The sequence below is a fragment of the Puma concolor genome, chromosome D4, assembly GCF_028749965.1.
Source record: "Puma concolor isolate L17-30 chromosome D4, mPumCon1.1.hap2, whole genome shotgun sequence".
Lineage (NCBI taxonomy): Eukaryota > Metazoa > Chordata > Mammalia > Carnivora > Felidae > Puma > Puma concolor.
This window is the reverse complement of record NC_141679.1, coordinates 88,841,183-88,867,938: the sequence shown is the minus strand read 5'-3', so window position 1 is coordinate 88,867,938 and position 26,756 is coordinate 88,841,183. Positions and strand designations below refer to the sequence as shown.

General features: G+C 56.8%; 2 protein-coding genes across 22 annotated transcripts in view; one reads left to right on the top strand and one right to left on the bottom strand.

The window, feature by feature from the left end:
• FNBP1 (formin binding protein 1) overlaps window positions 1-12,837 on the top strand; it is a 144,911-nt gene extending 132,074 nt beyond the window's left edge. For 10 of the 19 annotated variants that reach the window (XM_086684272.1, XM_086684275.1, XM_086684273.1 and 7 more), the window contains 4 exons: window positions 2,495-2,627; window positions 3,919-4,040; window positions 4,336-4,475; window positions 6,142-9,068. In XM_086684272.1, the coding sequence (XP_086540398.1) occupies window positions 2,495-2,627; window positions 3,919-4,040; window positions 4,336-4,475; window positions 6,142-6,317 (571 nt within the window). In that variant the 3' untranslated portion in view covers window positions 6,318-9,068. Of the gene's footprint in view, window positions 1-2,494; window positions 2,628-3,918; window positions 4,041-4,335; window positions 4,476-6,141; window positions 9,069-9,743 lie in introns of those variants that run through there. The other 9 variants (XM_086684276.1, XM_086684274.1, XM_086684271.1 and 6 more) reach the window with 2 other exon arrangements.
• Window positions 12,838-16,475: 3,638 nt separating this feature from the next.
• USP20 (ubiquitin specific peptidase 20) overlaps window positions 16,476-26,756 on the bottom strand; it is a 44,690-nt gene continuing 34,409 nt past the window's right edge. For all 3 annotated transcript variants that reach the window (XM_086684256.1, XM_086684257.1, XM_086684258.1), the window contains 11 exons: window positions 24,031-24,064; window positions 23,787-23,832; window positions 22,830-23,010; window positions 22,620-22,746; window positions 22,024-22,193; window positions 21,861-21,942; window positions 20,801-20,909; window positions 19,828-19,930; window positions 18,422-18,493; window positions 17,854-18,030; window positions 16,476-17,711 (listed from right to left, as the gene is read on the bottom strand). In XM_086684256.1, the coding sequence (XP_086540382.1) occupies window positions 17,870-18,030; window positions 18,422-18,493; window positions 19,828-19,930; window positions 20,801-20,909; window positions 21,861-21,942; window positions 22,024-22,193; window positions 22,620-22,746; window positions 22,830-23,010; window positions 23,787-23,832; window positions 24,031-24,064 (1,085 nt within the window). In that variant the 3' untranslated portion in view covers window positions 16,476-17,711; window positions 17,854-17,869. The remainder of the gene's footprint in view (window positions 17,712-17,853; window positions 18,031-18,421; window positions 18,494-19,827; window positions 19,931-20,800; window positions 20,910-21,860; window positions 21,943-22,023; window positions 22,194-22,619; window positions 22,747-22,829; window positions 23,011-23,786; window positions 23,833-24,030; window positions 24,065-26,756) is intronic.

Genomic DNA, 26,756 nt, shown 5'->3' with positions numbered 1-26,756 from the left:
GAATCAGCTACTGGGCTATCACTAAGGTGATACTCATAAAAGGAAACTTAGAGCTTTATGATACATATTAGAAAAAAAAAAAAAAAAAAAACCCGCTAAACATCAGTGAGCTAAGTATCCATCTCAAGAAGTTAGGAAAGGGGGCACCTGGGTGGCTCGGTCTGTTATGTGTCTGACTTCGGCTCAGGTCACAATCTCACCGTCTGTGAGTTCGAGCCCCATGTCGGGCTCTGCGCTGACGGCTCAGAGCCTGGAGACTGCTTCAGATTCTGTGTCTCCCTCTTTCTCTCTGCCTCTCCCCAGCTTGTGCCCTCTCTCTCTCTTTCTCTCAATCATAAATAAATAAACTTAAAAAAATTATTTAAAAAAAAGTTAGAAAAAACACAGCAAATGGAACCAAAGATAAATAGAAGCCAGGAAAGAACGTAAATTAGTTATGTAGGAAAAAAAAGTATGCCCTCAGCAAAGGGGATCGACAAATCCAAAAGTTGGTCCCTTGAAAAGATGAATGAAATTAAGCTTCTGGAGAGACCGATCAGGAGAGAGAGGAGGAAGAGAATCGCGTCAAGTCTCTTGAGAAGATTTGCAGAGAAATCGGGCTGTAGCTGGCGGTGTAGCCATAAAGCCAAGAGAGGAATTGCGTCCAGGTGGACGCTACAGTTTGTTTGCCGTATTCGTCTCGCCGGCATTTATTGAGCACCTACTGTGTGCCAGGTATGGGCCCGCCAGCGGGGAGATACCAAATCAATGAGAGCTGGAGCCCCCAGGGCTTCCTCAAAGAGCTTCTAATCGGGTAGGAAGAGACAGACGATGAACGAGACGCATGATGATAAATTATGTCGTGCTGGAAAGTGATACATGCCATGGAAAAGAAGGAAGTGGAACAAAGTGAGGGGGCGGGGAGTGCAGGTGGATGGAGGGCTGTTCTGAAGCTGTGGCCTCAGGGACAGCGAGCAGTGGGTACCCTCAGAGGAGCCGCGGGACGGCTGCGCTCAGATGTGAGGGGTTGGGTAGAGGCATGGGGAGGATTTGTGGGCTCAGGTCATGATCTCACGGTTTGTGGGTTCGAGCCCCGCGTTGGGCTCTGCGCTGACAGCCCGGAGCCTGGAGCCTGCTTCGGATTCTGTGTCTCCCTCTCTCTCTGCCCCTAACCCACTCGCATTCCGTCTCTGTCTCTCTCAAAAATAAATAGACATTAAAAAAAAAAATTTAGGGGCGCCTGGGTGGCTCCGTCGGTTAAGCGTCCGACTTCGGCTCAGGTCACGATCTCGCGGTCCGTGGGTTCGAGCCCCGCGTCCGGCTCTGTGCGGACAGCTCAGAGCCTGGAGCCTGTTTCAGATTCTGTGTCTCCCTCTTTCTCTGACCCTCCCCTGTTCATGCTCTCTCTCTCTGTCTCAAAAATGAATAAATGTTAAAAAAAAAATTAAAAAAAAAAATTTAAACTATTCCCTGTGACTCAGAATAGGGTTTGGTTCATTGGTCTGATGTCGTGTGATGGGTGTAGAGTGTCTTTTACGGAAGCTCCTTGAACTTGGCCCGCTACCACCCGCAGAGTCACTTGGGTTAAGCTTTTAACGTCTTTTTGAAAAAATGTGTTAATGTGTATTTATTTTGGGGCGCGGGAGAGGGAGACACAGAACCCGAAGCAGGCTCCAGGCTCCGGGCTGTCAGCGCAGAGCCCGACGCGGGGCTCGAACTCCCGAACCGCAAGATCGTGGCCTGAGCCGAAATCAAGAGTTGGATGCTCAACCGACCGAGCCACCCAGGCGCCCCTAAACTTTTTAACATCTTGACCCCCTCTGAAGGTGCCTTGAAGCCAGAGTTCAAATGAATAGGCCTCTGTGGTCCTAGAGATCACCCAAGCATGGGGATCCCTTACTCGGGCTGCTGTGGGCGGGCCTCCGACACCTGATTTCAGGAAGGCGGTGGAATCTCGCTGTACGCAGCTCTGAGGCTCGGCTGCTCTCCCATCATGGATACCAACTGGATGGGTCTGGTTTCTTAATAGCTGAAGGGGGTGTGTAGGGAAATTTCCAAAGCAGTTAACTGTGCTTCTCCACGGGGTGAGCGAACGATAGCCCCACAGGACCCAGGATGGCAGCTGTCGCTTTGGCTTGCGTGAAGGATGCGCACAAGGAAATCTCTGGGTTTGCTTTGGTTTTATGGTCGTTTGGGGCAAGGGGAGGGGTCAGGATCGATTCACGTTTCTCAACTGCTAAAGGCAACGGGGAGACACCAGGTAGCATGCAGAAGAGGCGACCTGAGAGTTTAATAACCGTCTCTGGATGACACAGGCCTGGGTAGCGGAATTCTTACAGAGTTTTGAAGAAGGAAAGCACGCCCCGATGCTCCCCGCCAACCCAGACGTTACCCAGTCTTCCCCTGCTTAACCTTCACACGGTTCCCAGGGCGTCAGGAGACTGCACTTAGCTCGTGACATTCACCTTTCACCGTGTTCTGCTCATTCTTGGTTCCCCCTCCCCCCCCCCTCCAGAGATGCCATCACAAAAATGAAAGATGTTTACCTAAAGAATCCTCAGATGGGAGACCCAGCCAGCCTGGATCACAAATTAACAGAAGTCAGCCAAAATATAGAAAAACTGCGGCTAGAAGCCCAGAAATTTGAGGTATGAAAAAGCTGGGGTTGAAAAGCTCTGTTGAAAAAAAAAAAGAAAGACAGAAACAGAGGGAGGGGCGGGGGGGGCGTGGTCACAGAGTGTCTGGAGATTCAGCCAGAGGTGTCGGGGTGGGTCTCAAGGGGTGGGTCTCGAGTTGTCCTAAGAGGAGATGGTCGTGCACTGAGCGTTCTGCCCCTCAGCACGCCCTCGGTCCCTTATGTCTCCTAAAGCCGATGCCGATCAAAGTCGTATTGGGATCCACAGTGCTTTTCCAGAAGTGCCTCCCTTAGTTGATCCTGCTTCATTTTCTGTTGGTCATGGAAACACCTGGAAGAATGTAACCGTCCAACACCGCCAGGAATCAAAAAAACTTAAAAAAAAAAAAATCAATTCCGATATGTTGTTGTTCTTTCAAAGGCCCCGTTATTAAAGGGTTATGTCTGTGAAAACCAGGAGGAGACACAGATCAGAAGTGAGTGGGAAATACAAATAATAAATGTTTCAAGGACCGAGAGAGGAGCACTCAAAGGCTGCTTTTGCCCCCAAACGTGAAGGCTACAAAACACGGAAAGATACATTAGTAACCGATCGTTCCCCTCAGAATAGGTGATTTGCAGCCACGAAGGGTCAGCGGGGGCGTTTTTAAAATTCTTCCTGGAGCCCATCCATCAGTTGGTACTGTTTTTGAGTTTCTAGAGCCTAGAAATGTCCTTTTCTGATCACTTTCATTCTCGGCCCTCTCTTACCCTGTTTCAAATGCCGCCGAGGGCAATTTTTTCTACTTTGGATTTCCTCTGTGTACGTTTCTTCCCTATTCAAGAGAGTGATACTCCCCCCAAAAAAGGAAGCGTGGCTTTCAAACTGAGTCACTGCTTACGTGGGGCAGGGTCCTCCTGTTTCCCCGTGTGACCTCGAGGTCACAGAATTTTGGAACCAGAAGGAACTGGAAGCAATGCATCTGAAACCACACGGCTGTTTGCAAAAAGCCTGAGAGTGTGATGCGGTCCGGTCCCGTGTTCTTTCCGCCCCGTTGTCACAGCTGCCTCAGTGCCTTTGCTTCTACGTCTCCGAGGTGAGGCGAGCTACAAGCGGTGGTACAGCCGAGTGCAAACACACTGGAGGGACCCCCCCCACCGTCGCCACCCCTCCCCCCCCCGTTCGCCACCCCTCCCCCCCATGGAGTCCTTCTGGAGTCTCAGCTTCAGTGACCATCGGGCAACCCCAGCGTGGGGCCGTGGGACTCCACGGTCGGGCCCTGAGCTGAGCTCAGACCAGGGCCTTTCGTCACTCTTGCCCGCAGGCCTGGCTGGCCGAGGTGGAAGGCAGGCTGCCAGCGCGCGGCGATCAGGCCCGGCGCCAGAGCGGAATGTACGAGGCCCAGAACCCGACCACGGTCAACAACTGCGCTCAGGACCGCGAGAGGTACAGTATCTCGCTTGTGTTCGCTTCCCGATTCTGGAGGCTGGAAAGGAGCGTAAGGTGGTTTCTTGACACCAAAGCGCCCGTGAGGCCTGAGCCGCCCTTTCGCCACGACTCGGGTCCCTGATGCCGCGTGGGGCGGGGATGGACAGGCGGGGTGATCCGAGAAGGCGTTCGTTAGCGGGGGGGGGGGGGGGGGGGGGGGGCGTGTGTGCAAGCACGTTGCTCGCACGGTGGCAGAGTCTGAGCCCTCACCGGGGTCGGTCGCTATAGTTGCTGTGTGCTTTGCTTTCTTGAGCAGCCCGGATGGCAGTTACACGGAGGAGCAGAGTCAGGAGAGTGAGGTGAAGGTGCTGGCCACGGATTTCGACGACGAGTTTGATGATGAGGAGCCCCTGCCTGCCATCGGGACTTGCAAAGCCCTCTACACGTTCGAAGGTGACATGGGCCCACGGGGTTCCCCGCTTGCGCACGCTGTCCCTCCTCCTGCTGTGACCGGACCTTCTTCTGAAGCCTTCTAGATCTTTCTAGAAGATTCCTTCTGCTCAGAGTTGCCGTCGTCATCGTCATCATCACGTGGCTGACTGCTGTATAGTTTGCCCTTCGGTCCGCACAACCGAACAGCTTTGGTGGAGTTTACTTGCAGCAGACAGTGTGGGATGATGATGATTTTTCATCTGTCTTTCCAGGACTTCTGGAGCCCCTGTCTTGGAAAGGCCCCGGGGGGGCGGGGATGTGGGTGGGTGTGGCTTGGCATCCGCCCCCGGAGATCAGAGAGCAGACACACATTTGCAGCCTTTACCAGAAGAGGGGTACAGAGTGACAGAGGGACATCAATCACTCTGTGGTGGGGGGGAGGTGAGATCCCATCCTTAAGAGAACTCAGAGAACCCTCCAGGCTGCTGTACATCGGAGGGAGGGAGGGAAGGAAAGCATGGGCTCGTGCGGCTGGAGCTTAGAGGTCTTAGGAACAGGGGAAGCTGAGACGAGAAAGTGGTACCTGTGCGGGGGGCCAGGGGTAAGAGCAGCGTTTGGATTTGACTTGGCAATAACGGAGGAGGTATTCAAAGCATTTGAGCAGGGTGTTGATACCTTAGGATCTTTACTGTCACATGTGCAGGACCAATCAGAGAACAGGGACGGAGGGTTAGAAAGACTAGCCTAGCGTTGCCAGCACGATGTCCTGTAGAAAGCTAACGAGGATGCTGTGGAAGAAGCCATCCGAGCTCGGGTTGGTTTGGGGAAGCCCTGGAACGAAGGGATCTTACAGATTCCCTTGCCACAGACCAAATGTTGATAGTGACAAGATAGCACCAGGTTAAATGTTGCCGATGTTGCCTCCTTCCCACACCTCGGCCCCACCCCTACGGCACCCCCTGTAAACAGCGCCCCAGACAGTCTGCGCTCAGAACGCTGTTTGAGCCGTGGGGGCTAGACTTTGGCAACTGTCTCCCGCAAATGGTCTTGGGGACCGCGATTCGAGAGTGGGCACCGAGATGCCGCGGTCAGCCAACCGTCAGACTCCTGGCTATGGGAAGCGGGGAACGAAGAGGGGGAGGAAAGCGGAGAGGGGTCCCGAAGGTGCCTTCCTGGGGTCCCCCTGAAGTGGGAAGGCAGGAGGAGGAAGTCGTGGTTTGGGATTTGTATTATTATTTGTAATAATAACATAACCGTGAGCCCGGCGGTTCAGGTGCCAGGGCAACAGGGAGGTGGACACAGATCGCAGGGAGAAGTGGAACCTTCGCTCCAGACAAGAACCAGAAAGGGAGAAAGAGAAGTCGGGATGTCGTCGGAAAAGGGGTCATCAAAGCCTTGGGACTTTGTTCTCCGCGAGAGAGAGGAAGAGCGACGCAAAGAGCCCCCCTCCCCTTCCCCGGGGAGACACCTGGCTTCCCCGGAAGGAGGGGAGGGCCCTCCCTGGAGGAACTGGAGAAGGGCCTTGGGGGGAGGGCCTAGAAGCTTCTGCGAGGGAGGAGGCCTTGGAGGGGAACGGGCGAGGGGGTGGGTGCCTCTGTTGCTGGCTGTCCTTTCTTCACGGCCAGGCTCCGTGTGCCCCACCAGGATGGCGCGAGACGCCTAAAATACTCTGATCTTGCTTCCGCAGGGCAGAATGAAGGAACCATTTCAGTAGTGGAAGGAGAAACGCTGTACGTTATAGAGGAAGACAAAGGTGACGGGTGGACCCGCATCCGGAGGAACGAAGAAGAGGGTTATGTCCCCACTTCGTACGTCGAAGTCTATTTGGACAAAAATGCCAAAGGTGCTAAGACTTATATTTAATAACAACTTTAAAAAAAAAAAAAAACTTAAAAAAAGTTGGCGTTGTCTCGCTCCACAACTATGACGGTTACAGGCAGTCCTTCAAAGTCTCGATGGAGGACACCCGCGTGCGTGTTGTCGTTGGGCCGGGCGCGGTGGGCACGTAGGCGTCTCACACCCGGCTTTCCCTGGCTAGTTTTGACGATAATCAAGTTTCACTCGCTAATGAAATATTATGTGGAAAGCTTCCAACTGCCCCCTTACGCTGCTGTCATTTGCAATCCACAAACAGTCCTGCCTCTGGCAGTTACCTGTAGGCATCCAGAAAAACAAAGTTGCCCTTCTAGCTTCTAGTCGACGTTTCTGAGTTTAAAACGTCCACGCGCGTCAGAGGGGTGCCGTAAGACCTCAGCCCTCCTGTTTGTAGCATCTGTGTCCCGTTCAACTGCCCTAGGACGTTCCGTTTTGTAACTTAACACGTTGAACTCCGCAAGTTGGTCAGTTCGATCTTGCAGTCGTCCGCTTTGGAAGAAGTCAGAAATAAAACCTCCCCCTCCCGGAGGAAAGAGTGAGGAGATTCCTATGTTGGTACTAAAAAGTGCGTCTTTTTTCCTTAAACACGTTTAAGATCGCGATTGGTTTCTTGTGATGAGCCTGTCACGGCTGCGTGATCCCAGACAACCCACTGAAACCCGGAAAAGCTCGGTTAACGATTAACCAGTTGACTTTGCCATCCTCCCTCTGCGGTTGACCGAGCCCATCAGATGCCCTGGTGCTGTTCAGATAACTTAACAAAAATCAGTGCATTTCTGTTGGAGACTTTGTGGCAAGCGGGGGCCGTAGGCAGCTCACGCTTCCCCAGGTGGGGCCATAAATAGAACCTGGTTCGCCACCAGCTGCCTCTTACACGCAGACCCCGGCTAATCACTTTTCAAAAGTGTTTTGTTTTATTTTAATCCCTGGCATTCTTTAAGACCCAAAATATGAATTTACGGACAACTGTTTGAGAATTGCTCGCTTGTTTTGTATAATTAACCATGGCCGGAGTAAAATAAAGCGTTTCACCGTCTTGAAAGGAATCTGGGTCACATGGGGATTTGCATTTTTTAAATTGGCAAGATGGGTAGTGAAATTGATCACATGTGTAGACGGGTACCGAGCCCAGTGCTTGTCCCCATTTCAAGAATCTACCCTGAGATCCCAGAGAACCAGCTCAGAATAAAGGGGTCAGGTTGAGATTTTCCTTTTATTTGGCTTCGAAAACCATTTCATGTCTTTCCTACTTTTAAATGGGAAACCAGCTCCTGGTTTTTACGTTGTGAGCTCCTTTTATAAGCTCGAGTCAATTTACAGCTGACTTTACCAAAAAAAATTTTTTTTTCATAATAAATAAGGCTGATCTGAAAAGCAACCGCAGCTCCTGGGCGGGGGCAGCACCTGGCAGGAGACAGGAGTGCTTTTGCTGCACATTCTAGCAGAAGGCACGGACCCAAGCGCACGGGAGACCCCAGATACTAAAATCCAAGCTTTCTGTCCGCTGCTGGACTCATTTCCGGACGATGAACTGCTTGCGGGAAGCAAATTAAACATTGAAGAAGTCTTAAAATGGCCAAGACGTTAGCCTTTTGAAGCCTCCCTTGGGAAGTATGACAGGGCATGAATTCTTTTTTTTTGTTTGTTTCCCCCTTATGGTTGTACAGATTTCAGAAGATGGCTCAGTTGGTTTGCGGGGGGCCTGGTGGCCGGTTTGGGCATGTAAATGAATGATCACGATTTGCAGCTGTGTGCCCCAGGCCCTTAGCAGAGGCCGCCACAGGATCGGGGACAGCACAGTGACACTTTGTAGCTTCCGTTTAAGCCAGTCAGCGCAGCACCGGGTGTTAGAAGAAATCCCGCAACGATTCTCAAAGAATCAGGATGCCCATTTCTGCCCAGAGTGTAGACTCTGGTTTCCACTCGCCCAGTTAATCTGCTACAATAGAAGACAAGTCTCAGCTTGTTCATGAAGTTTTCTCCTTTTATTTTAGAGGCACACTTAGAGGTGACTAGTGTATACGTAGGGGCCTGTCTTCCCCACCTGGTTTCTAAATCTGGTCGGGACCCCCAAGAACACCCTTCCCCCCCCCACCCCCCACCCCCCAGCAAACCCATCCCAGCCTGGGGACCGCTACTTCCTGATGCCCAGAACTCAAAGCAGCTGTTCCGTGCCTGTGCACTTGTGTGTGTGTGTGTGTGTGTGTGTGTGTGTGATCTACTATGTGACTATTTAATGATTGCCAAAATATTTAGACTAGAGGAGCGTCCAATGGGTCCGTTGGATTGTGACTTACCTTCTTTTATGGTTTGGTTTTTTTTTTTTTAATTGCTTTCTGTTAAATATGCCCGTAATCCCCTCCCCACCCCCACCGACCCCTCCCCCACTATATTTGTATATACTGCAATTTAAGAACTAAAAGGATGCTAAGAACTAAAAGGATGCCTTGAATTCGTTGTTTTACCGTTTTACTCTTTTGTCTGTTTGTTTTATTGGTGATTCTGCTGCCTAATGACCTTTTTTGTTTTTGTAACCGCTGGGGAAGCCGGAAGGATTAGGTCCCCCTGCCGGCTGCCTCCTCACTTGAGTTTATTGTAGACACTTGGGCTCTGAGTAAGTTTTGTTTGAATGCGGCCAACATGATTGTCTCGCTCTCCTTATCCTAAAAGAAAAGAATCTGTCTGGCACCTTTCAGCTGTACCCTCGTATCTGCCTCTCTAATAAACGTATTTTTCTCAGTGTTGTGTATTTTAAATGATTCTTCACCTTTCCGAGAAAATTATTCTGTGTGATACGGGTGTTTAACTCTTTTGTCTTCAGTAACGGGGAACTTTTCCGGCCAAATGCTTTTTAAAAATCCTGCCCTTCCCCGCCCCCACCCTTTAAAATGATGCCACCTTCTCTGTTTCTTGCCCTGTGTGCTCCCGAGGGCTTCCAGAATCCGCCTCTCTCTCTCCTCCTCTGCCCCCTCAAGATGAAGAACTTTCACTGTTTATTGCTGAGTCAACATTAAAGTGACAGGTTTTCCTTTTCTCGCCAAGATTTTACACTTTTGTAAAGCACAGAGAGTGTCAGCCGGGGACAGAATCCAGAACCGGGCCTTGAAATGCCTCGCGCCCTCCTGGGAACCTGGTCACATTTTTTTTTCCCCCCTTAGAAAGAGGGGGTCGGGGCGGGTGGGGGCAGCGTCTCCCACGTGGGCCTCTGTTCACCCCTGAAGGAAAGGCAGGTTCCCCAGGGAAAGTGGGAAGTGAAACCGTGAAAGTTCCTTATCTCAGACGTGCCCTGTGGTGACAGCCCCACTGTTCTGAAGCTGTCCCCCCTCCCGGGTGGTGCATTCTGAGAAACAGAGTGGCCCCCCCTGACCGCCTGCCTTCCTCTAAACCGTCTTTTTCTTTCTTTTTGTGTTGTAGATTCCTAGAGGCCTCGGGGAGCCTTCCCAGGAGAAACCCTCCGGTCTGCTTGTCTCCACAGGCCTGGGCGCCCGCGCTGGGCTGGACCGTGGCCCTGGACATCTCAGCCTGAAGTGACATTCCCCCCCCACCCACACCCCCCCACCCCACACACCCCCCCCCCCGCCACGTAGCTGCTTGCCTTTTTCTTTTTCTTTTCTTTCGACAGCATGCCCCTCGTGGCCCTGCTCCTTCCGTGGCCCAGTCCGGCCACCTCTGCGGGGAGCAGGTCTGTCCCTGTCCCCACCACACACAGGGCCACGGAAGGCAGCTAGACACGTGTTCCCCCCTCCCCGGGCTCCCGCCTCAGCCCTCAGTCTACCTGGAGCATCCTGGCCCGTCCATGGTTCACACTGTGCCTTTCGTGAAAACTTTGCCACTGGTCGCCTCCCCCCGCCCCCCACCGCCCGGGAGACTAACAAAATCTGGACGAGGAAGGCCAAGTGCGCACCAGGTGGACTGAGCGCCCGAATGTCACTGACGTGTTCCCGTGTCCCGACTCTGTTGAGTATTCAGTGGTCCTTTTCTGGTTATGGGTCCTCACCTCGCCCCAAACACTGGCCCTTGCAACACGTCATCGCCCGAGAGCGGCCACGGTGGCCACGGGGGCACGCACACGCATGCACACGCGCACCCCCCCCTCCGTGCACGCTCAGCACACACGCGTTTTTATCTGGGGCCTGTGCTCAGTGGCCTGGAAAGGTCTGGACTGGACGTCCTATTCCAGCCCGGGGGCCACGCACAAAAGCCTGCATCCACCCGCCTTCTCCCTGTCGTCTCCCTCGTTAATGAGCACTGTGGACCCTGGCGCTTCACGAACGAGGGTCTCGCCTCGGCGTTAGCTGGTCGCAGGGCGAAAATTCCCGTTTTTCCATGAATTCCGAGATGTGCGTCTTAGGGTTTTAGCGCTTTCCTCACCAAAGACCCTGTGCTGCCCGTGGCTCCGGCTTCTGTATGTTCTCACGTGTTCTGCAGGCCACGGAGACTGGACTGCATTTGCCTCTGGAGCGAGGTTTCCCGCCCCTTGCGGACCCTTGGGGACAACGTGAGGCCATGTAGCCTGTGGCCACTCATGCCTTAGAGCAGCGCAGCGTTCCTTCTTTTCTGGTGCAGAAACAGTCGGGAGAAATCACTGGCTGGGAGTGTCTGTGGACGAGACCCCATCCGAAGCCCAAGAAGGAAATCGGGCCTCTTTCTTGTCTCGTTTGGCTTTCGGTAACTAGGCGGTCGCCTCGAACCTCCTCAATTTTTCTCGACATTTACGAATCTAAGACCAGGGTGTCTTCTGGGAGCCGAAGGGACAGGGACAGGGACAGAAACGGGCAGGTGCTAAGGGCTTGGGCCTGTGTCCAGCGGCCCCAAAGATGGCTCCTCTCAGCCAACCGGGGTTGACCAGACGCCTCCCTCAGAGCGGCTCGGCGACTAGAAACTTCCAGCAAGCAAACGCCCGGGGTTGAGCAAGTGAACCGAAGTAGCTTCGGGTTTAAAGGCGAGCCAGCAAGAGAGCATGAGCCGCCCCCCTTCTGTCTCTCTGTCCTTCTGTCTGTCTGTCCCTAAAGGGCGCTACGCCCTTGGCTTGACGATCACCTGCCGGAGAGGCTGCGGCCACTGGCTGTCGCGAGGCTGCTACGTTGGCGGCAGGCCTCCGGTTCCCACGGTGGCGGCGCACCCGTGGCCAACTCCTCAGTCTCGCTAGAGGGCCGGCTTGGCACGTGACCCGGAAGCCAGGCGGCCAAAGGGCAAAGGGGGGGGGGGCCGGGGCTCCCCTGCGTCCCTGCAAACCTACAGGTGCGCGGTTAGTCCGGGCGGCCCCGGGGGCTCCACGGGCGGCTTCTCCAGCCGCCGGGTGACCAGGTGTCCCCAGGAACTTCTGAATCTCACCAGGCCAAGCCGACCACTCTCCACCCCACAGAAGACGCTAATGGTTTTTTAAATCGATTTGAGAGCCTCGGTAACGCATGTGCATTGCATCTTTCACATCCCGGGTCAGAACAGATTCATTTCTCGCAACATAGGGGATACGGTAGAAGCTGCAGTGATTTGTCCTTTTCATGTCTGTCAAACCCGATATAGAATATACTCGTATCTTGTACCCCCTGCGCCTTCCCCTCCCCCCCCCCCTTCCTTCTGTACCACCTGCGTCCAAAAAAGAATGCATCGTAAGCACTTCTCAGTGTTCGGCGTGGGGTTTGCGCTGTGAGGCCGAGCTCATCAAAGGAAATAAGTTATTATGTGATAGTTGAGACGTATCGTTTACTCTGGGAGTCCTACTGGGAGCTCATCTATTCTTACGGACGCGTTCACGTAGGGTAGAGACGCGGGATTTCCGACCTGCTTCCCGGCCTCCCCGCCCCGCACCCCCAATGCCTGTGGTTTCCCTGCCGATGCTAGAATACTGTTGTCGTAAGAATGACTAAGTTTTAAGGAGCCTGCCCTGACAATGACCTAAAAACGAAACGAAAGACAGGAACTGGTCATTTACCCCGTTTCTCCTTTGCAGGATAAAAAGGTATGGAAAGCCGTCATGGGATTTTCCTTTGGATTTTGATGGCGTTCGCCTCGAAGCTTCCAGGCTGTGAGGCTCAGGCCAGATGAGCTGTAGCACAGGGGCCCCCTAATGCCTTCTGGTGACTTCTGTAATTACAGGAGAAAGTTTACTGAACCTGGAAAAAAAAAAAAAAAGTTACATCGATGCTAAGTATTTTTCCAGAAATCTTGGTTTCATACTTCCTCATGCCTCTGCCTCGTTGTGCTTCTTCTAGCATTAAAAAAACAAAAACAAAAAAAAACTTAGAGAGTGATCCAAAATTCTATTTTAACCTGACGTTGAGCACCTTTAAACTTTTTAGTTTATTTGTGCGCGTGGCACTAATTCTAAGCTTTGGAGGCATCTCAAGTGTTGTAACGGCCCATTGCCATTGTGAAGGTTCTGGAACTGCCCATTTGTCTCTGGAGATGGAATTAAACCAAATAAAGTGCTTCCATTGGAAGGCTTATATTGACCTTGTAACTATACGTTAACCCTCTTAAATGTTAAATAAAAGTATAACCTCTGTTACGTTGTCACGGGACTGTTTTTGTTGTACTGGCGGGGTGACCTGGGTCACGGAAGCAGGCAGGGCCCCTGCGCTGGGGCGGAGGCGGCTGGGCCCGTCCGCACCTCGCTGATTTACTGTGTGAACCCAAGACGAGTCACGTAGCCTTCGTAGCCGTGGAGACTGGGGCCGGGCTCGCTCTGACCACCCCCCCCCCCCCCCCCCACCCGCTGGGGGAAAAGCTGCCTGTCGGGGACATTGTGATGAGAGATTCAAGTTGATTCAGTCCAGGGATCTGGGGAGGCTCCTTAGGAGCAGGAAGTTTGTTTTTCATGCACTTGAAACTACAGGTTTTCAGGGATCCTGGGGGGGGGGGGGGGGGGCTGGGAAAATGGGGCAAGTTTGCCGTTCGTTCATTGACGCTCTGCTGTGTCAAGTGCAAGTGCCCGGACCCACCCCCTGGCTAGTTTGGCTTCTGTGGGGCCGCAGATGGCGTGCGACATCGCAGAGTGGAGGCCCAGGCCTGCACGCACAGGATGTGCGTGGCGGGAGGCCGGGTCCCTACCGGCGCAGAGAATCCGACCCCAGGCTCTGCGCGGGGAGGTACAGCGGTTTGTGCCCACACCTCTTGAGGCCCTAAGGCTCCTCCGAGCCATGTTCGGAGTCTCGGGAGGGAGGGAAACAGCAACGCGGAGCGTGAGCAGGGGCAGCCTCGCAGGCGCCAAGCGGCTGCGGCCTTGGCCTCCTCCCCCAACCCCGGTGTGACTGGACTTTAAAGCCGGAGCTCCTGACTCAGGAGGCAGCGGACCAGTCGGTCAGGCTGCCCCGCTGGGGCCGGGAGTCTGCGGGGGCAGGGCCGGGCCTCTCCGGGCCGGTGGGGGCCTCCCCCGGCCTCCCCGGCGCCGGCCGCACCCAGGCCCGGCAGCGCGGCCGCAGAGGCTGGGGCGACCCCTAGCGGGAGAGGGGGTCAGCGCGTCAGGGGAAGGACGCCCCCTGGCGGGAGACCCGGTAACGGGCAATACGATGGAGGTGGGCTGAGCCAGGGGGGCTCGAGGGTCTCTCTCTCTCTCTCTCTCTCTCTCTCTCTCTCTCTCTCTTTTATTAAAGCAAAAGAGATCCCTGAAGTCCGCCCCACGGGACAGCCTGGAGATCCAGCTCTGAACCGGGGCTGAAGGAGGGAGGCCAGCCTAGCTTCCTGGGACGCACGTCCCCGTGCCCTGAGCCGCGGGGAAGTCCTGTCCCCCGCTGGAGGAGGCCTCCCCTTCCCTCCCTGGCCTCCGCTGCTCTTTTCCGAGGCAGTAAGCCTGTGGCCAGCACCCTCTCAGACCAGGGATTAAAGTGTGAAGTCTGTGAAGCGACCCTTGGGTGTGTCGGGAGCTGTTGACAGCCATGAGGTTCTGGTTTATTATCTATTTCATTGTTTTTATTTTCTAATTTTTTTTCCATTTTTTAAAAACATTTATTATTGAGAGACAGAGACAGAGCATGAGCAGGGGAGGGGCCGAGAGACGGGGGTGGGGGGAGACACAGAATCCGAAGCAGGCTCCAGGCTCCGAGCCCTCAGCACAGAGCCCGACGCGGGGCTCGAACTCACAGACCGCGAGATCATGACCTGAGCCAAAGTCGGACGCTTAACCGATGGAGCCACCCAGGCGCCCCTCATTGTTTTTATTTTTTAAGGTGTGGAAGAAAACACAGGGATCTCTTCATCAGCTCTTTGGCCCCGGAAGGAAGCAGCAGGGGCCGGAAGGATCCCGGGCAGCATCCTGCCTGGTGCAGGGGGAGGGGGGGTTGGGCGCCCCCGGCAGCGTGCACACCCTCTCACTGCCCCCAGGCCAGCCTGTGCCGGCTCCCACTCACCAGACACCAGGCTGCTCACTGGGGTCAGATCCCGGGAAGGGCTGGAGACAGCATCCTAACACGCCCCTGGGACAGCTTTCTGGAAGGCACCTGGTCCACAGCTCGGACTGCCCTTCCCACAGCTCCCCCTGGGGGCGTTCGTTTCTCCCGCACCTGCTCCTTCCCCGCAGTGACGCTCCTCTCCTGCACGGAAACCAGCCAGAGGGAGGCCCCATTCCAAAACACCACTGGCTTCCCTCAAGGGGGGGAAGACCCACAGGCTTGTTTGTGCGGAATTGCAACAAGCACGAAGGTGGGAAGCCACACTTCCTGGGTGGCCCGTGCCTTGCCCGTGTATTTGCGAATGCGGGTTCGTGAGAAGCACAGGCAGATGGGACGGCAGGTCTGCACACTCCCCGGCCGGGCCGTGGCTCTGGCTCCTCTAAAAGGTGCTGCTGGAGTGAGGCCCAGTCCCAGCCTAAGGGAGCAGCCCGACAGCGGGGGGGAGCTGGCAGGAGGGAAAGACAGGAAGGGGCCTCCCCTGCTGCCCTGCCCGGTGGGTGCTTCCCGTCCCCACCCAGTCCGCAGTCCGTGGGGTGAACATCCACAGTCTCCTCTTTTGTCTCAGGATTCCAGCACCTAAGTTTGGCCGAGCCACTTAAAACCTGGTGTTTCTTTTTAAGATTATTTGGAGAGAGTGCCTGTGTGTAAGCGGGGGAGGGGCAGAGAGAGGGAGAGAGAGAGAATCCACAGGCGGAGACAGCAGGTTCCACGCTGTCAGCGCAGAGCCTAACTCGGGGCACAATCTCACGAACCGTGAGATCATGACCTGAGCCGAAACCAAGAGACGGACGCTGAACGGACTGAACCAGCCCAGCGTCCCAAAGCCTGGTGCTTCGAGGGAAGATGTAAAGCATTTTCAGGCCCAGTGGTACCTCCCAATCTCTCCCCCACCTTCCTGTAATCCAGTGACTGTCTCCAAAACTCCGAATCAACAGAACTGGTTCACTCTCATCCTCCAAGGTGAGCAAGAAAAGCCAGTCGTGAAATCTGCACCATGGGAATTCTGTGTAGACGACGTTCCGATGCGAGCAAAGCTAAAGATACTGCTTAGACACAGACGCACGCGGCCACAGAGGCCAGGGGCTACCTCTGGGGTGGGGTGAGGTGGCAGGCGTGCTCAGGAGGGACCCACAGCAGTCCGTGGGGACCGGTGATGGTGACGCCGAGGAACCGTTCTCGGCGCTGAACATGCTTCTGCACACTCACGTGTGAGGGGATCTCACGAGCATGTGTGTTTCAAGTTAACACATAAAAACCGCCAATTCTTCTCTCCCCACCAGACCCCAGGGAGTAGCAACAAAACCACCCCAAACCGTGGGGCAAATAAAACACGAGCGTCACTAAACGTCAGGGAGCTGGACACCAGCCACCGCGATGCAGTGACGCCGGCACAATGTCGGCTGTGCGCCGAGGGAAAGGTCCCCGGGGCCGCGAGGCGGCCTTGCCCGGCCCAGGGAGGGCGGCCCCTGCTCGGTGCGGGGTTACTCGGAGTGGCCAGGGCGCAGCGCCAGGAGGGGACCGGCCTGTGGGATGCGGGGCCTCGACACCCGCCCCCCCACCCCCCGGCCCCCGCCCCTGCTTCTCTGGGGCCGGGAAAGGCCGGCGCGTGTAGGCAGACTCCTCTTCCTCTTCCGCTCCTGCGGCTTCCAGACACTGGTTCAGAGCCACGCGGAGGCCCCGCTGGCACAGCTATCGGTGACGCCGATCACCCCGGCTCCCCGACCCCCCGCGCGGACGCACAGACGACAGCGTGGGCTGTGGGAGACGCATACGTATTTATTACGACATTCTGGACACAAACGAGGCCGCGCAGACCTGGGGCGAGCTCACAACCTGGCGCGGAATCTGTGCGTCCCGGCCAGGGTGACGTGCGGCTGCCCGGCTCTGAGGCGTGGTGGCCGCTGCGGCTCTCTGAAGACTGTGACAAAGGTCAAGGGATTCCACAGCGGCTGGTTCTTTGATCACATGCTGCCTCGGTGGGGAAGGAGCCAGGTAGAGACGGCAGGAGCGAGCTGCGAGCTTCAGCTTCGAGAGCCTCGGGGCTCTGCCTGAACGGCCTGGCAGTTCCACCGACATCTGCTTCTACGGAGACTGAAGGCCACGGCGTGTGGGGGCTTCGGTTCCAGGACCCCTTCCCCATCCCCCACTCCCTCTGGCCCCGGGGCAGCCGCCCCAGCTGCTTCATCCAGGGGCTTCAGTGCCGCGGGAAGCAAGACCCAGGCCCCCCGTGCTCACCCCGACCGCCCCAGCCGTGGCCTCGCTCGGCATCATCCAGAACATACTTCCACGAGGGGTGCGCAACAGTGCGGGGAGAAAGGGGTAGCTTATGTTTTGTAGCGCCAGCCCCCAGGGAAGCCGCGTGAGCAGCAAGAGACAGTGACAGCGGGGGACCTCTGTCTCATCATCCGGTTCCCCGGTGGGGGCAAGCTCCAGCCAATCCATGGGCAGCACAGGGATGGAGCTGCCTCCAGGAACCATCTCTACTGACAAATCCTACCCCCACCCCGGATCCCGATCGCGCGTGAGTCGAGTCGTTAGTATGCAGGAGAAACGCTGACAGCAGTGTGGGACTCCGGAGCCTGTCTGTGACCACGGAGTCGGGCGAAGCGGGGCCCAGGGAGGAGCTGGCCCCCGCACCCCGACCTCGCGTGCTCGGCACCCTGCTCCTCAGCTCTGGGCTGTGAGTCCGGGTGCTGGACGGCCACGGTCCCTGACTGCGAGCCCCAGGGACAAAAGCTGGGCCCGAGTTAGCGCGAGGGCGGGTTGGGGACACAACGCTTGTGGCACACGGGGACGGACACCCAAGTTAACGAACGTCGCGGAGCCTCGGCCGTTTGAACAGCCTGCGGTGGATGCGCTTCCCGGTTGTGGCGTGACTCGCTTGAACCGAAACAACTTTTCTGCCTCTTTACACATCTGGGTTTCCAAAGTGGCCGGCCCGTCTTCGGGGTACAAACGCGCCCTCTGCCGGGAGGAGGGCGAAGGCAGGGGCCTGTGGGGACACTTGGGGCACTCAGCCCGGCAGGGCCCACGGGAGGGTTTCTCCCAACAGCCTCCCGGAAGGTGTGTTCGGGGACGCACTCTTCCAACACGCCAGGGACACGAGAGGGTCTCTGGAAAGGGAGGGGACTTACAGACTGGCCCATCAAGTCACACGGCCCGGGTCTCGGCTTCGATCTTCTGCTCCCCGTGTAAGCTCTCTGGGTCCTGGAGCTGGGCCACACTCTGTCGGATGGCGATCTCGGGGCCACCGCCATACAGGTTGTTCAGGTAGACCCAGGTCTCCTCCGAAATCTGCCCATAGTCAGCTCCTGCAGGGCCCAAGAGGGCAACGGGTCGGGGCCGGGCTCACGTCTGCCCCCTCACTCCCTTGGTGACGCCATGGTCTTTGGCAGTGGGGGCTCCGGGAGGTGCAGGCCCCGAAAGGGAGGGAGCGCAACTATGCGTTTCCGTGCAAAGCGGTGAAATGCAAATCCAGGATGCCCCAGCAGGACGTCTGTGCTCTGAGGACCCCAGAGGGTGCATCTCTGCGCCCCATTTCCGGGGGTATGGGGTTCACACAAAGGGCAGGTGGAGGCCAACACAGGGCATGGGTGTGAGCGGCGGGGGCTCCTGGGAAGACTGTGACTGGCAGCTGGGGGGCGGGGATGGGGGGGAGCCCGGCTGGCCCAGAAGGCCAGGGCTGGAGCCGGCAAAACTCACCCTGCTTCAGTTGAATGTGGCCGCTTCCCCTGGCCTGTGCGATCCTGCTGTTGTCAATGGGCCCGGGGGGCTCTGGAACAGAAACAGCTCAGGCTCAGGACCTCTGGGCCTCTGCAGCGGCGGGAAGAAACCCCAGCACCCCCCCCCCCCACCGCCCCCCAGCCCTCCGCTTCTCAACAGGTAAGAGCCATTCTCAAGGCGTCACTCCAACACCTGTGGCCCCCGAGAGGCTGTCCGGGCCGCAGGGGGTCAGTGTGACGTCCTTCCAGGGGCAGGTGCGTGCTCGTGCGGGGAAGTCTGAGAGCCAGAAGGGACTCGTAGCATCCCTGGAGCCCGCACAGGGGACTTCAGGGACCCACGAGCTAGTTTCAGACCCCTCACTGTGGACGGCAGCTGCCACGCGCCGAGCACCCTTCCTGAAACCTCACGGAAGCCTCGACTACCTGATCTGAGAGCCGTCACAGAAGCAGGGGAAGTAACAGCCCAGGTAAGAGCTGGCAGGAATAAGGCTGGGCCCGGAGGTAGGGCTGTAGCTCCAGAGCCTGTTTCTCCATCAGAGCCAAGCCCGACTGCCTCCACCAACACTAGGGAGGCCTCGGGGTTTCCCTGGGACCTTGCCGCCTGGCACGGGCTGGACAGCGGTGAGGTCCCTCCCTCCCTCCCCTTTCCCAGAGTCCCGGCTGGAGCTTATGCCCTGAAAGGCAAATGTCCCGTTCACAGAACCCACTGGCTCTGCCGCCCCTGCCAGGTCCCCAAGCCCCGGTCTGGGAGCCCAAGTGTGGGGCTTGAGGGTGGTGAGGGTGGCTGCAGGCAGGCCAGGGCTCAGGCTCGGCTGTTTCTGACTGCAGGGGACTGCAGAGGGCTCTGGGAGCTGCCTTGTGATGGGGCCTGTCTCTGCCTCTGTAAGTCATGGGGTCAGAGGACACTGTGTCCACTGTCTTTCCTAAGAGCTTGAAGCCATCTATCCACTAAAATCTAGTATTTAGGGCAAGAGAACCCTCAAAGGAAAGGGCCTGGCAGGAGGAAAGAACGGCCTCCTCTGGGCACCAGCAGGGACGGGAGAACAGGAGAGAAGGGGAGGGAAGGGGCGGAGCCAGACGGCTTCTCTCCCACTACAGCAAGAAGGCGTGGCTCTGGGACACTGGGTGGCCTGGCCCCCCCCCCCCCCCCCCCCCCCCCCCCCCCCGCTAGCTAGCCCGGTGGGGACAGCGACCCTAGCATGCCGGGCTGGAATAACACCCGTGCTCTCCGCTCCTCCAGGAGGCAGGCACTCGCCGAAACCTGCTGGGCAGCCACCGACCACCCCAGGCACCCCCTCTCCCGCCTCCTGGGGCCCTCCCCGCAGATCTGAAGCCCCAGGGCCCTCCCAGCGGGTGGGCGGAGTGCCAGGCCAGTGCTCCACTCACCATTGTCCTTGCCCTTGACAAAGGCTTCCCACTCCCGGAACCACTGCATGCTGATGCAGTAGATGACGCTGGGGGACTCCTCGGCCTGGAAGGCTTTGTTGAGCTGGGCCGGCCGGGGGAGCAGAGGGGAGGGTCAGCGGGATGGTCCCAGCACCCCGCCAACCCGCACCCTCGACTCTCAGAAAACACCAGATCCTCCAGGCAGAAACCGCGGGGCCCCCAGACAAGCTCAGAGGAACATCCCCCCGCGGCCCCGCCACCCTGATCTCTTTTCAAGGACTCTGATCCAAGGGAGAAGGCACGCAGATGCGGTTCTCCCGCACTTCACGGACTGCGGCCGTTCGCTCCCTCGTTAACCATTCTGACGCGTTTTCTCGTGGGCACAGAGCGCAGTGTCCTTTAACGTCTTTCACCTACGCGTCTGCTACTGGATGATGGATGGCCCCGGGTCGCCTGTTCTGAACAGCCCCGGGGCCGGGGTGTGCCCGGGGCCCCAGTACCACACTGCCCAAACCCCTTCCTAACACGGCATCGTCCTGGGTCCTGTTTTGCCACCTGATTTTTTTCACTTAACACCCCTTTCGGGGTCAGTTGGTAGAACCCATGGTTCTCAGTAGGAGGGGGAAGGGACACTGCCAGTGTCTGGAGATCATTTTCGTGCGGCTGGCATGGAGGCGGCCAGGGATGCTAACTGTCCTATTACCGGCAGTCCAGTCCCCACGACAAAGAACCATCCAGCCCCAAGCCACAGTGCCCGTGGCTTAACAGCACACCCGGCAGATGGACCTGAGCCTCCTGAACCCCGCCCTCCTGCTGGTAAAATCTTAAATGTCTGGCCAGGCCTCTGGCCACTCTGTTCTCCCCACAGAACGTGTCTTCCAGATAGAGACTGGCTGCACGCGGCTCTTCAGTCCCCAAATCCCCGCGTGGCCCCAGCGGAGGCTAGAGGCGCCCCACCCCCACCCGCACGCACCTTAATGAAGGTGTCGATCTCAATCCGCCTGCGCTTGGCCAGTGCCTCTATCTCCACCTGGCAGATGCAGCACACGTACAGATGGTTCACGGCAGGGCCGCCCCCAAACCTGCACCGGGAGGGAGGGCCAGGAGGGGAGAGCGGAGAGGGAGGGGGAGAGAGAGAGAACGCGAGCCCTGAGGGGCGGGTTCCAGTAAGGGGGGCAGCAGAACTTGCCAGAGAGCCATGACTGCCCTCCACGTGGTGGGTTTCTCCTCCTCTGGGGAGGCTCCCCAACGCTGCAACCCTGGGTGCCCTGTGCACAGCCCGTTCGCTTTTCCGTCTTCCTCGCCAGTCTGGCAAGGGCACCCGTGTGCCAGCATGACCACGGCACCCGGCATGGGGCCTGCCCCGGCACAGGTGTGTCACAAACAGATGTTTAATGGCTGAAGGAGGGATTAACGTTCTCGCTTCCTCTCTTGGCTGCTGGGCGGGAGCCCTTGTGGCCACGAGCCCACCCGGCCAGACCCCGGGGACGATGTCAAAGGGACGCAGAAGGTTGTCCCTCTGCGGGCAGGAGGGTGGAGCTCCACGGGATATGGGGACACATCTCCCTGTGGGGCTTGGCCCACCCTCCTGCAACCGGGCAGAGTCCGCACCTGACCTGCCAGCGGCCGGGGCAAAGCCTGTCCCGACCCGTCTGAGCACGTGCTGGGCATGGCATGTCCTGCCCACCTGTCCACAGAGCCACCTGGGCCTGAAGGCCCCCCGAGCCGGGCCTGCCCCAAGCCGGCGCTCCCAGGACTATCTGTGACAGGGTCCAACACGCTTGCTTTTGCTTGAGCCGGTTTTGTCCCTCCTGACCGGAAGGATCCAGCTGGATGCCCACCAGTGTCTTTTTCCCTGCAGTTCGTGTGCCAGGGAAGCCCCTGCAGCCGCTTCTGTGCGGCTCTGCCCGGAGTGGAGGGCGGCGTGGGGCCCACGGTGGCGTCCGTTCCCCGAGCTCCTCCCCTGCCCCGCCGAGTGCCGGGCCCGGACGGGGGCAGGCTGCCCTCCCAGAAGAGGCAGGCACGGCACCTACCTGTTGTAGAGGTGCTCCCAGACGTTCTGGGGCAGGATCACTACCAGGTCGTCGATGTAGTGGTATTTGTTGGGCGGGATGCCTGGGGAGGAAGGCAGAGGGACGGGGAGCTGGGGGCTCGGCCGCCCGCCCCGCGCCCCCACCGCAGAGAAGGCGCCCTCACCTCCGTGGGAGCAGAGGAAGGTGTGGTTGGTGATGGGCCCCGGCTCCGCGAAGGTGTTGAACTTGTTAAGCCATTCCCGGGACACGTAGAACCGCAGCAGGCTGGGCTCCCGCATGGCGGCCAGGGATACCACCTGCTGCCGCTCCCGCACAGCCTCCTCGCTGCTCTTCCTGGGGCAGGGGTGAGGCGAGGGTGGGTGGGGTGGGGTAGGGCAGAGGTGGGAGGGGGTTGGGGCAGGAGAATTGCGCGCAGCCGTGCCTGGGCTCACTCCACGCAGGGGCACCAGCCACAGCTGGCAGGGGTGTGCTCGGGGCCACCTACCGCCACTCCCCCTGCCTGAGCCCCACCCCTGCCAGAGTTCCGGCCACCGTCCCCTCCCACGGGACCACCACGGAAGACCCAAACTCAACTTCTTGGACTTCCCACTTTCCCGCGGTGGCCACAGGGCTCTTTCTTCCAAACTGAAACCCTTGCTGCCCAAATCTAGAGCCCTTCCAGGCCCCACCCACTCTGACGGAAGCCCCAGGGGCCAGGGACGGGACGCCCAGGCCCGCAGGTCACCAGCTCTACCCCGACGGCCCGCCCAGGGCCCCCACCTGTAGAAGAGGACGTAGGCCTCAGCGTTCTGCACCACCGTCTCGTGGACCTCAGTGACATACTGGTCATCGAACTCGTACCATTGCCCGTTGATGACGTTCTGGCAGTAGGCGATGTAGTGGCCACCTGCGGCGGGCGGGGTGGGCGGGTCACAGGTGGCCTAGGGGACGGGGACGGGGACGGGGAGGGGCAGGGGTGGCCGGACTCACTGCCTGCTGTGCCGTGGTGGCAGATGACAGAGAGGAGGTCGTAGGTGGTGATCTGCGACGTGCACTCCTTGGCAAGGAATGGACGCAAGTCAAGTCCCTCGAGGGGGAAGGAGACGTGGCTGCTGATTTTGAACGAATACATGACCTCGTGCCGAAAGCGCTTCAGGTGTATGCACAGGATCTGCGGGGACCGGGGGCAGGTGTCGGTCCCTCCAGACGGGGCTGGCTGGGGCCCTGCGAACCCTGGTAACCAGGCGGGGTCTCGAGGCTAGGCTCTGGGACACCCGCCAGCCCGCTGTTCGGTCCACTCGGGTCTTGCCGTTCAGGTGAAAACAAGGAACCTAGCGGCTAGAGCATTCCAGAGGCCCAGGCGGGTGGATGGGTCACACCCACTGAGCCGCCTGAACAAGGGAAGAGCCCCGCGTGGGAGCCGAGCTGGCTCGCCGCAAGGCACGGGCAGAGGCACGGGTGACGGCAGGGCCACGCCGACGGCACCGGCTGCCGAGACGGGCGTCCCAAACCTGCTCGGCACGGCCCCGAGCTCCCGCCTCTCGGGCAACGCTCCTCTCTGCTCCGGGTTTCAGTGAGCCTGTTCGTGCCCCGGAGCTTTGCCCACCGGCTCCTTCCCCCCTCTCCCCCACGAGGCCCACACAGCCCCCGCGCTCAGGGCCCACTCAGACCGACTCCCCCAGAGAGGCCTCCCTGCACACCCACCTTCCCCGGGGTGGCACCCTCCGCCCCACGCCCGCCCCAGTCCCACTGGGACTGGCACAGTGCGGGAGGAGCTGAGGGAGGGCCCACGTCGCTGTCCAGACCCCTCCCAGCAGGCCTCTCAGCCAAAGCAGTGGACTCCCCCCTGAAGTGGTCAACTCTCCCCAGCCCCGGGCTTCTTGGGGGAGGAAGGATGCTCAGTGACAGGCAGTGGCGGGGGCGGGGGGGGGGGGCTGCTCCACTCACCTCGGGCAGCCGCAGGACCTTACAGTATTTCACCCCGTTCCGCAGCCTGGCAGGGACAACGGGCGAGAAGCGGTGAGTGTCCGGGTGTGGGGGGAGAGCGGCACCCTCCCAACAGGGGCACGTCTGTGAGGTCAGGGTCAAACTCCCCGGGCGAGCAGGGGAAGTATGCGGGACACAGACGGACGGAGGGGTCGGAATGGGAAGCTGGGGAGAGGCCCCGGGACACACACACACACACACTTACTTTTTACACCGTTCACAGCTGTACATGTTGTCGCCTAGAGCAGTAAATGCAGACAGCGGTTAGCGGGGACAGGAAATGGCAGAAGTGGACATGATCATTTATGCTGACGACACACAACCCGATAGGCTGCCTGCAAGAGACTCACTTCAGTGTTAAGGGCACACAGGCTGGGAGAGGGGGATGGAAGGAGACATTCCCTGCAAATGGAAACCAAGAGAGCAGAGGTGGCCATATTGGTATCAGATAACACGGACTTTCGGTCCAAATCTGGCAGGAGAGACGAAGAGGGTCACCATGTGGTGATAAAGGGGTAATTCAAAAAGAAGAGGTAACTATTGTGAACATACGCATCCAACCCCACAGGACCTAAATATGGGAAGCGAATATTAACGCAACTAAAGGCAGAAAGAGTCAGCAATACGGTAACAGTTGGGACTTTAACACCCCGCTTTCAACGCTGGGCAGATCATCCAGGCAGAAAATTAATAAGGGAACCAGACCTGAAGGACTACAGACCAAGTGGACCTCACAGACACAGACAGAACATTCTACCCAACGGCACCAGAATACACGTTCTCAAGTGTGCACGGCACATTCTCCAGGACAGATCCTTTGCTGGGCCACAGCAAACTTGGAACAAATCTGGGAAGACAGATATGGTATCCAGATCTTTTCCAAACACAGCGGTATGAAACGAGAAACCATTAACGGGAAGAAAACTAGAAAATTCACAAACATGTGGACATTAAACAACACACTCTTCAACAACTGACGGGTCAGAGAAAAACTCAAAAGGAACTCAGGAAGCATCTCAAGACAAATGAAAATGAAAATATAACATACCACCACATATGGGATGCAGGAAAAGCAGGTCTAAGAGGGAATTTCATAGCAATAAGTGGCAACATTAAGAAAGCAAACAGATCTCAAACAACCTTTTTCGATGAAAGAGAAAATGAAAAATAAACTAAGGCCAAACTTGGCAGAAGGGAGGAAATGACAGAGATTAGAGCGTAAATAAACAGAGATGAGAAAAAAACAATAGAAAAAAAAAAAGATCAGTGAAACTAAGAGTTGGTTTTCAGAAAAGATAAAATTGAAAACGCTTTTAGCTAGATTAGCAAAAGCAGAGACAGAGAGGATGCAAGTAAATTACAAATGGAGGGGGGCTCTTACAACTGACACCACAGAAACACAAAGGATCATAAGAGGCACTGTGTCCAATTCGCTGTACCCCAAATTGGATAACCCAGAAGAAATGGACAAATTTCTAGAGATATACAACCAAGACTGAATCATGAAGAAAGAGAAAATCTGAACAGACCAGTAATAAGGAGATCAGAGCAGTGTTCTTTCCACCTTGCAATAGTAGTACAAAGTAAAAACTTCCCAACAAACAAAAGTCCAGGACCAGATGGTTTGCCGGTGAATTCTACCAAACATTTAAAAAAAAGAATTAACACCAATCCTTTTCAAACACTTCCAAAAAGCTGAGGAGGGAGCACTCTCAGACCCATTTTAGAAGGCCAGCAGCACCCTGATACCAAAGTTAGATAAGGACACTAAAGGAAAAGAAAACGATGGGCCAATATCCCTGATGAATGTTGACGGGAAAATCGTCAAAAAAAATTCTAGCAAACCGAATTCAGCATCATATTAAAAGGCTCACACACCATGATCAAAGGGAATTTAACCCTGGGAGGCAAGTATGGTTTATCACACACAAATCAATACACAGGATACTCTACGTTCATAGGATAAAGGGTAAAATCGTATGATCCTCTCAACCCAGAGAGGAAAAGCATTTGATGAATTTCAACACCCTTTCACGATAAAAGGTCTCAGTAGGTTAGGTGTAGAGGGAACACGCCTCAACATACCGGAGGCCACCTAAGACAGGCCCACGGCCAATGTCATCCTCAATGGTGAAAAGCTAGCAGCTTTTCCTTCAAAATCAGGACCAAAACAAAGGCGCTCACTCTCACCAGGCCTATTCTAGCCATAGAAGTCCCAGCCAGAGCAATTAGGCAAGAAAAAGAAATAAAAGACGTCCAAAAAGGAGAAGAGGAGGTAAGGAGCTCAGGCTGTCTGTATGCGGATGACGCGATCCTACACACAGGAACCCTAAAGACTCCCCCCAAAAAACTGTTAGCGCTGACAGACGAATTCAGTAAAGATGGAGAGCACAAAGTCAACATGTAAAAACCAGCGGCATTCCTGTGCACTGGCAGTGAAATATCTGAATGAGAAACCAAGAAAACAAACCCATTTACAATCGGGTCGAGGATGATAAGACACACAGGAATACGTTTAACCAAGGAGGTGAAAGATCTGTACGCAGAAACCACATGTCATCGATGAGAGACACAGACAAAGATGGCCGTGAGACCGTGGAAAATACAGCTGTTGGTCTCTGCCCCAGGTTCCTGGCTCACACTCCCTAAGGTCCTTCTACTCTCCTAAGTGGTAAGAGCACTAGAAGCATCATCTGTTCTGATATTTGGTCTTTGACCCCTTGACCCCACGTCCTGGCAGGCTTCTAAAGGTCCCTTGGAATTTCCTAGGTGATGGCGGTGACTTTTGTCCTAATAAGGTGACTCTGGATGGCTCTGGGATTGGGGCTGATCACCAGAAAGACGGAGCCGTGATTAGAAGTTGGGAATTTTCAGGGGCGCCTGGGCGGCTCAGTCGGTTGAGCGTCCCACTTCGGCTCGGGTCACGATCTC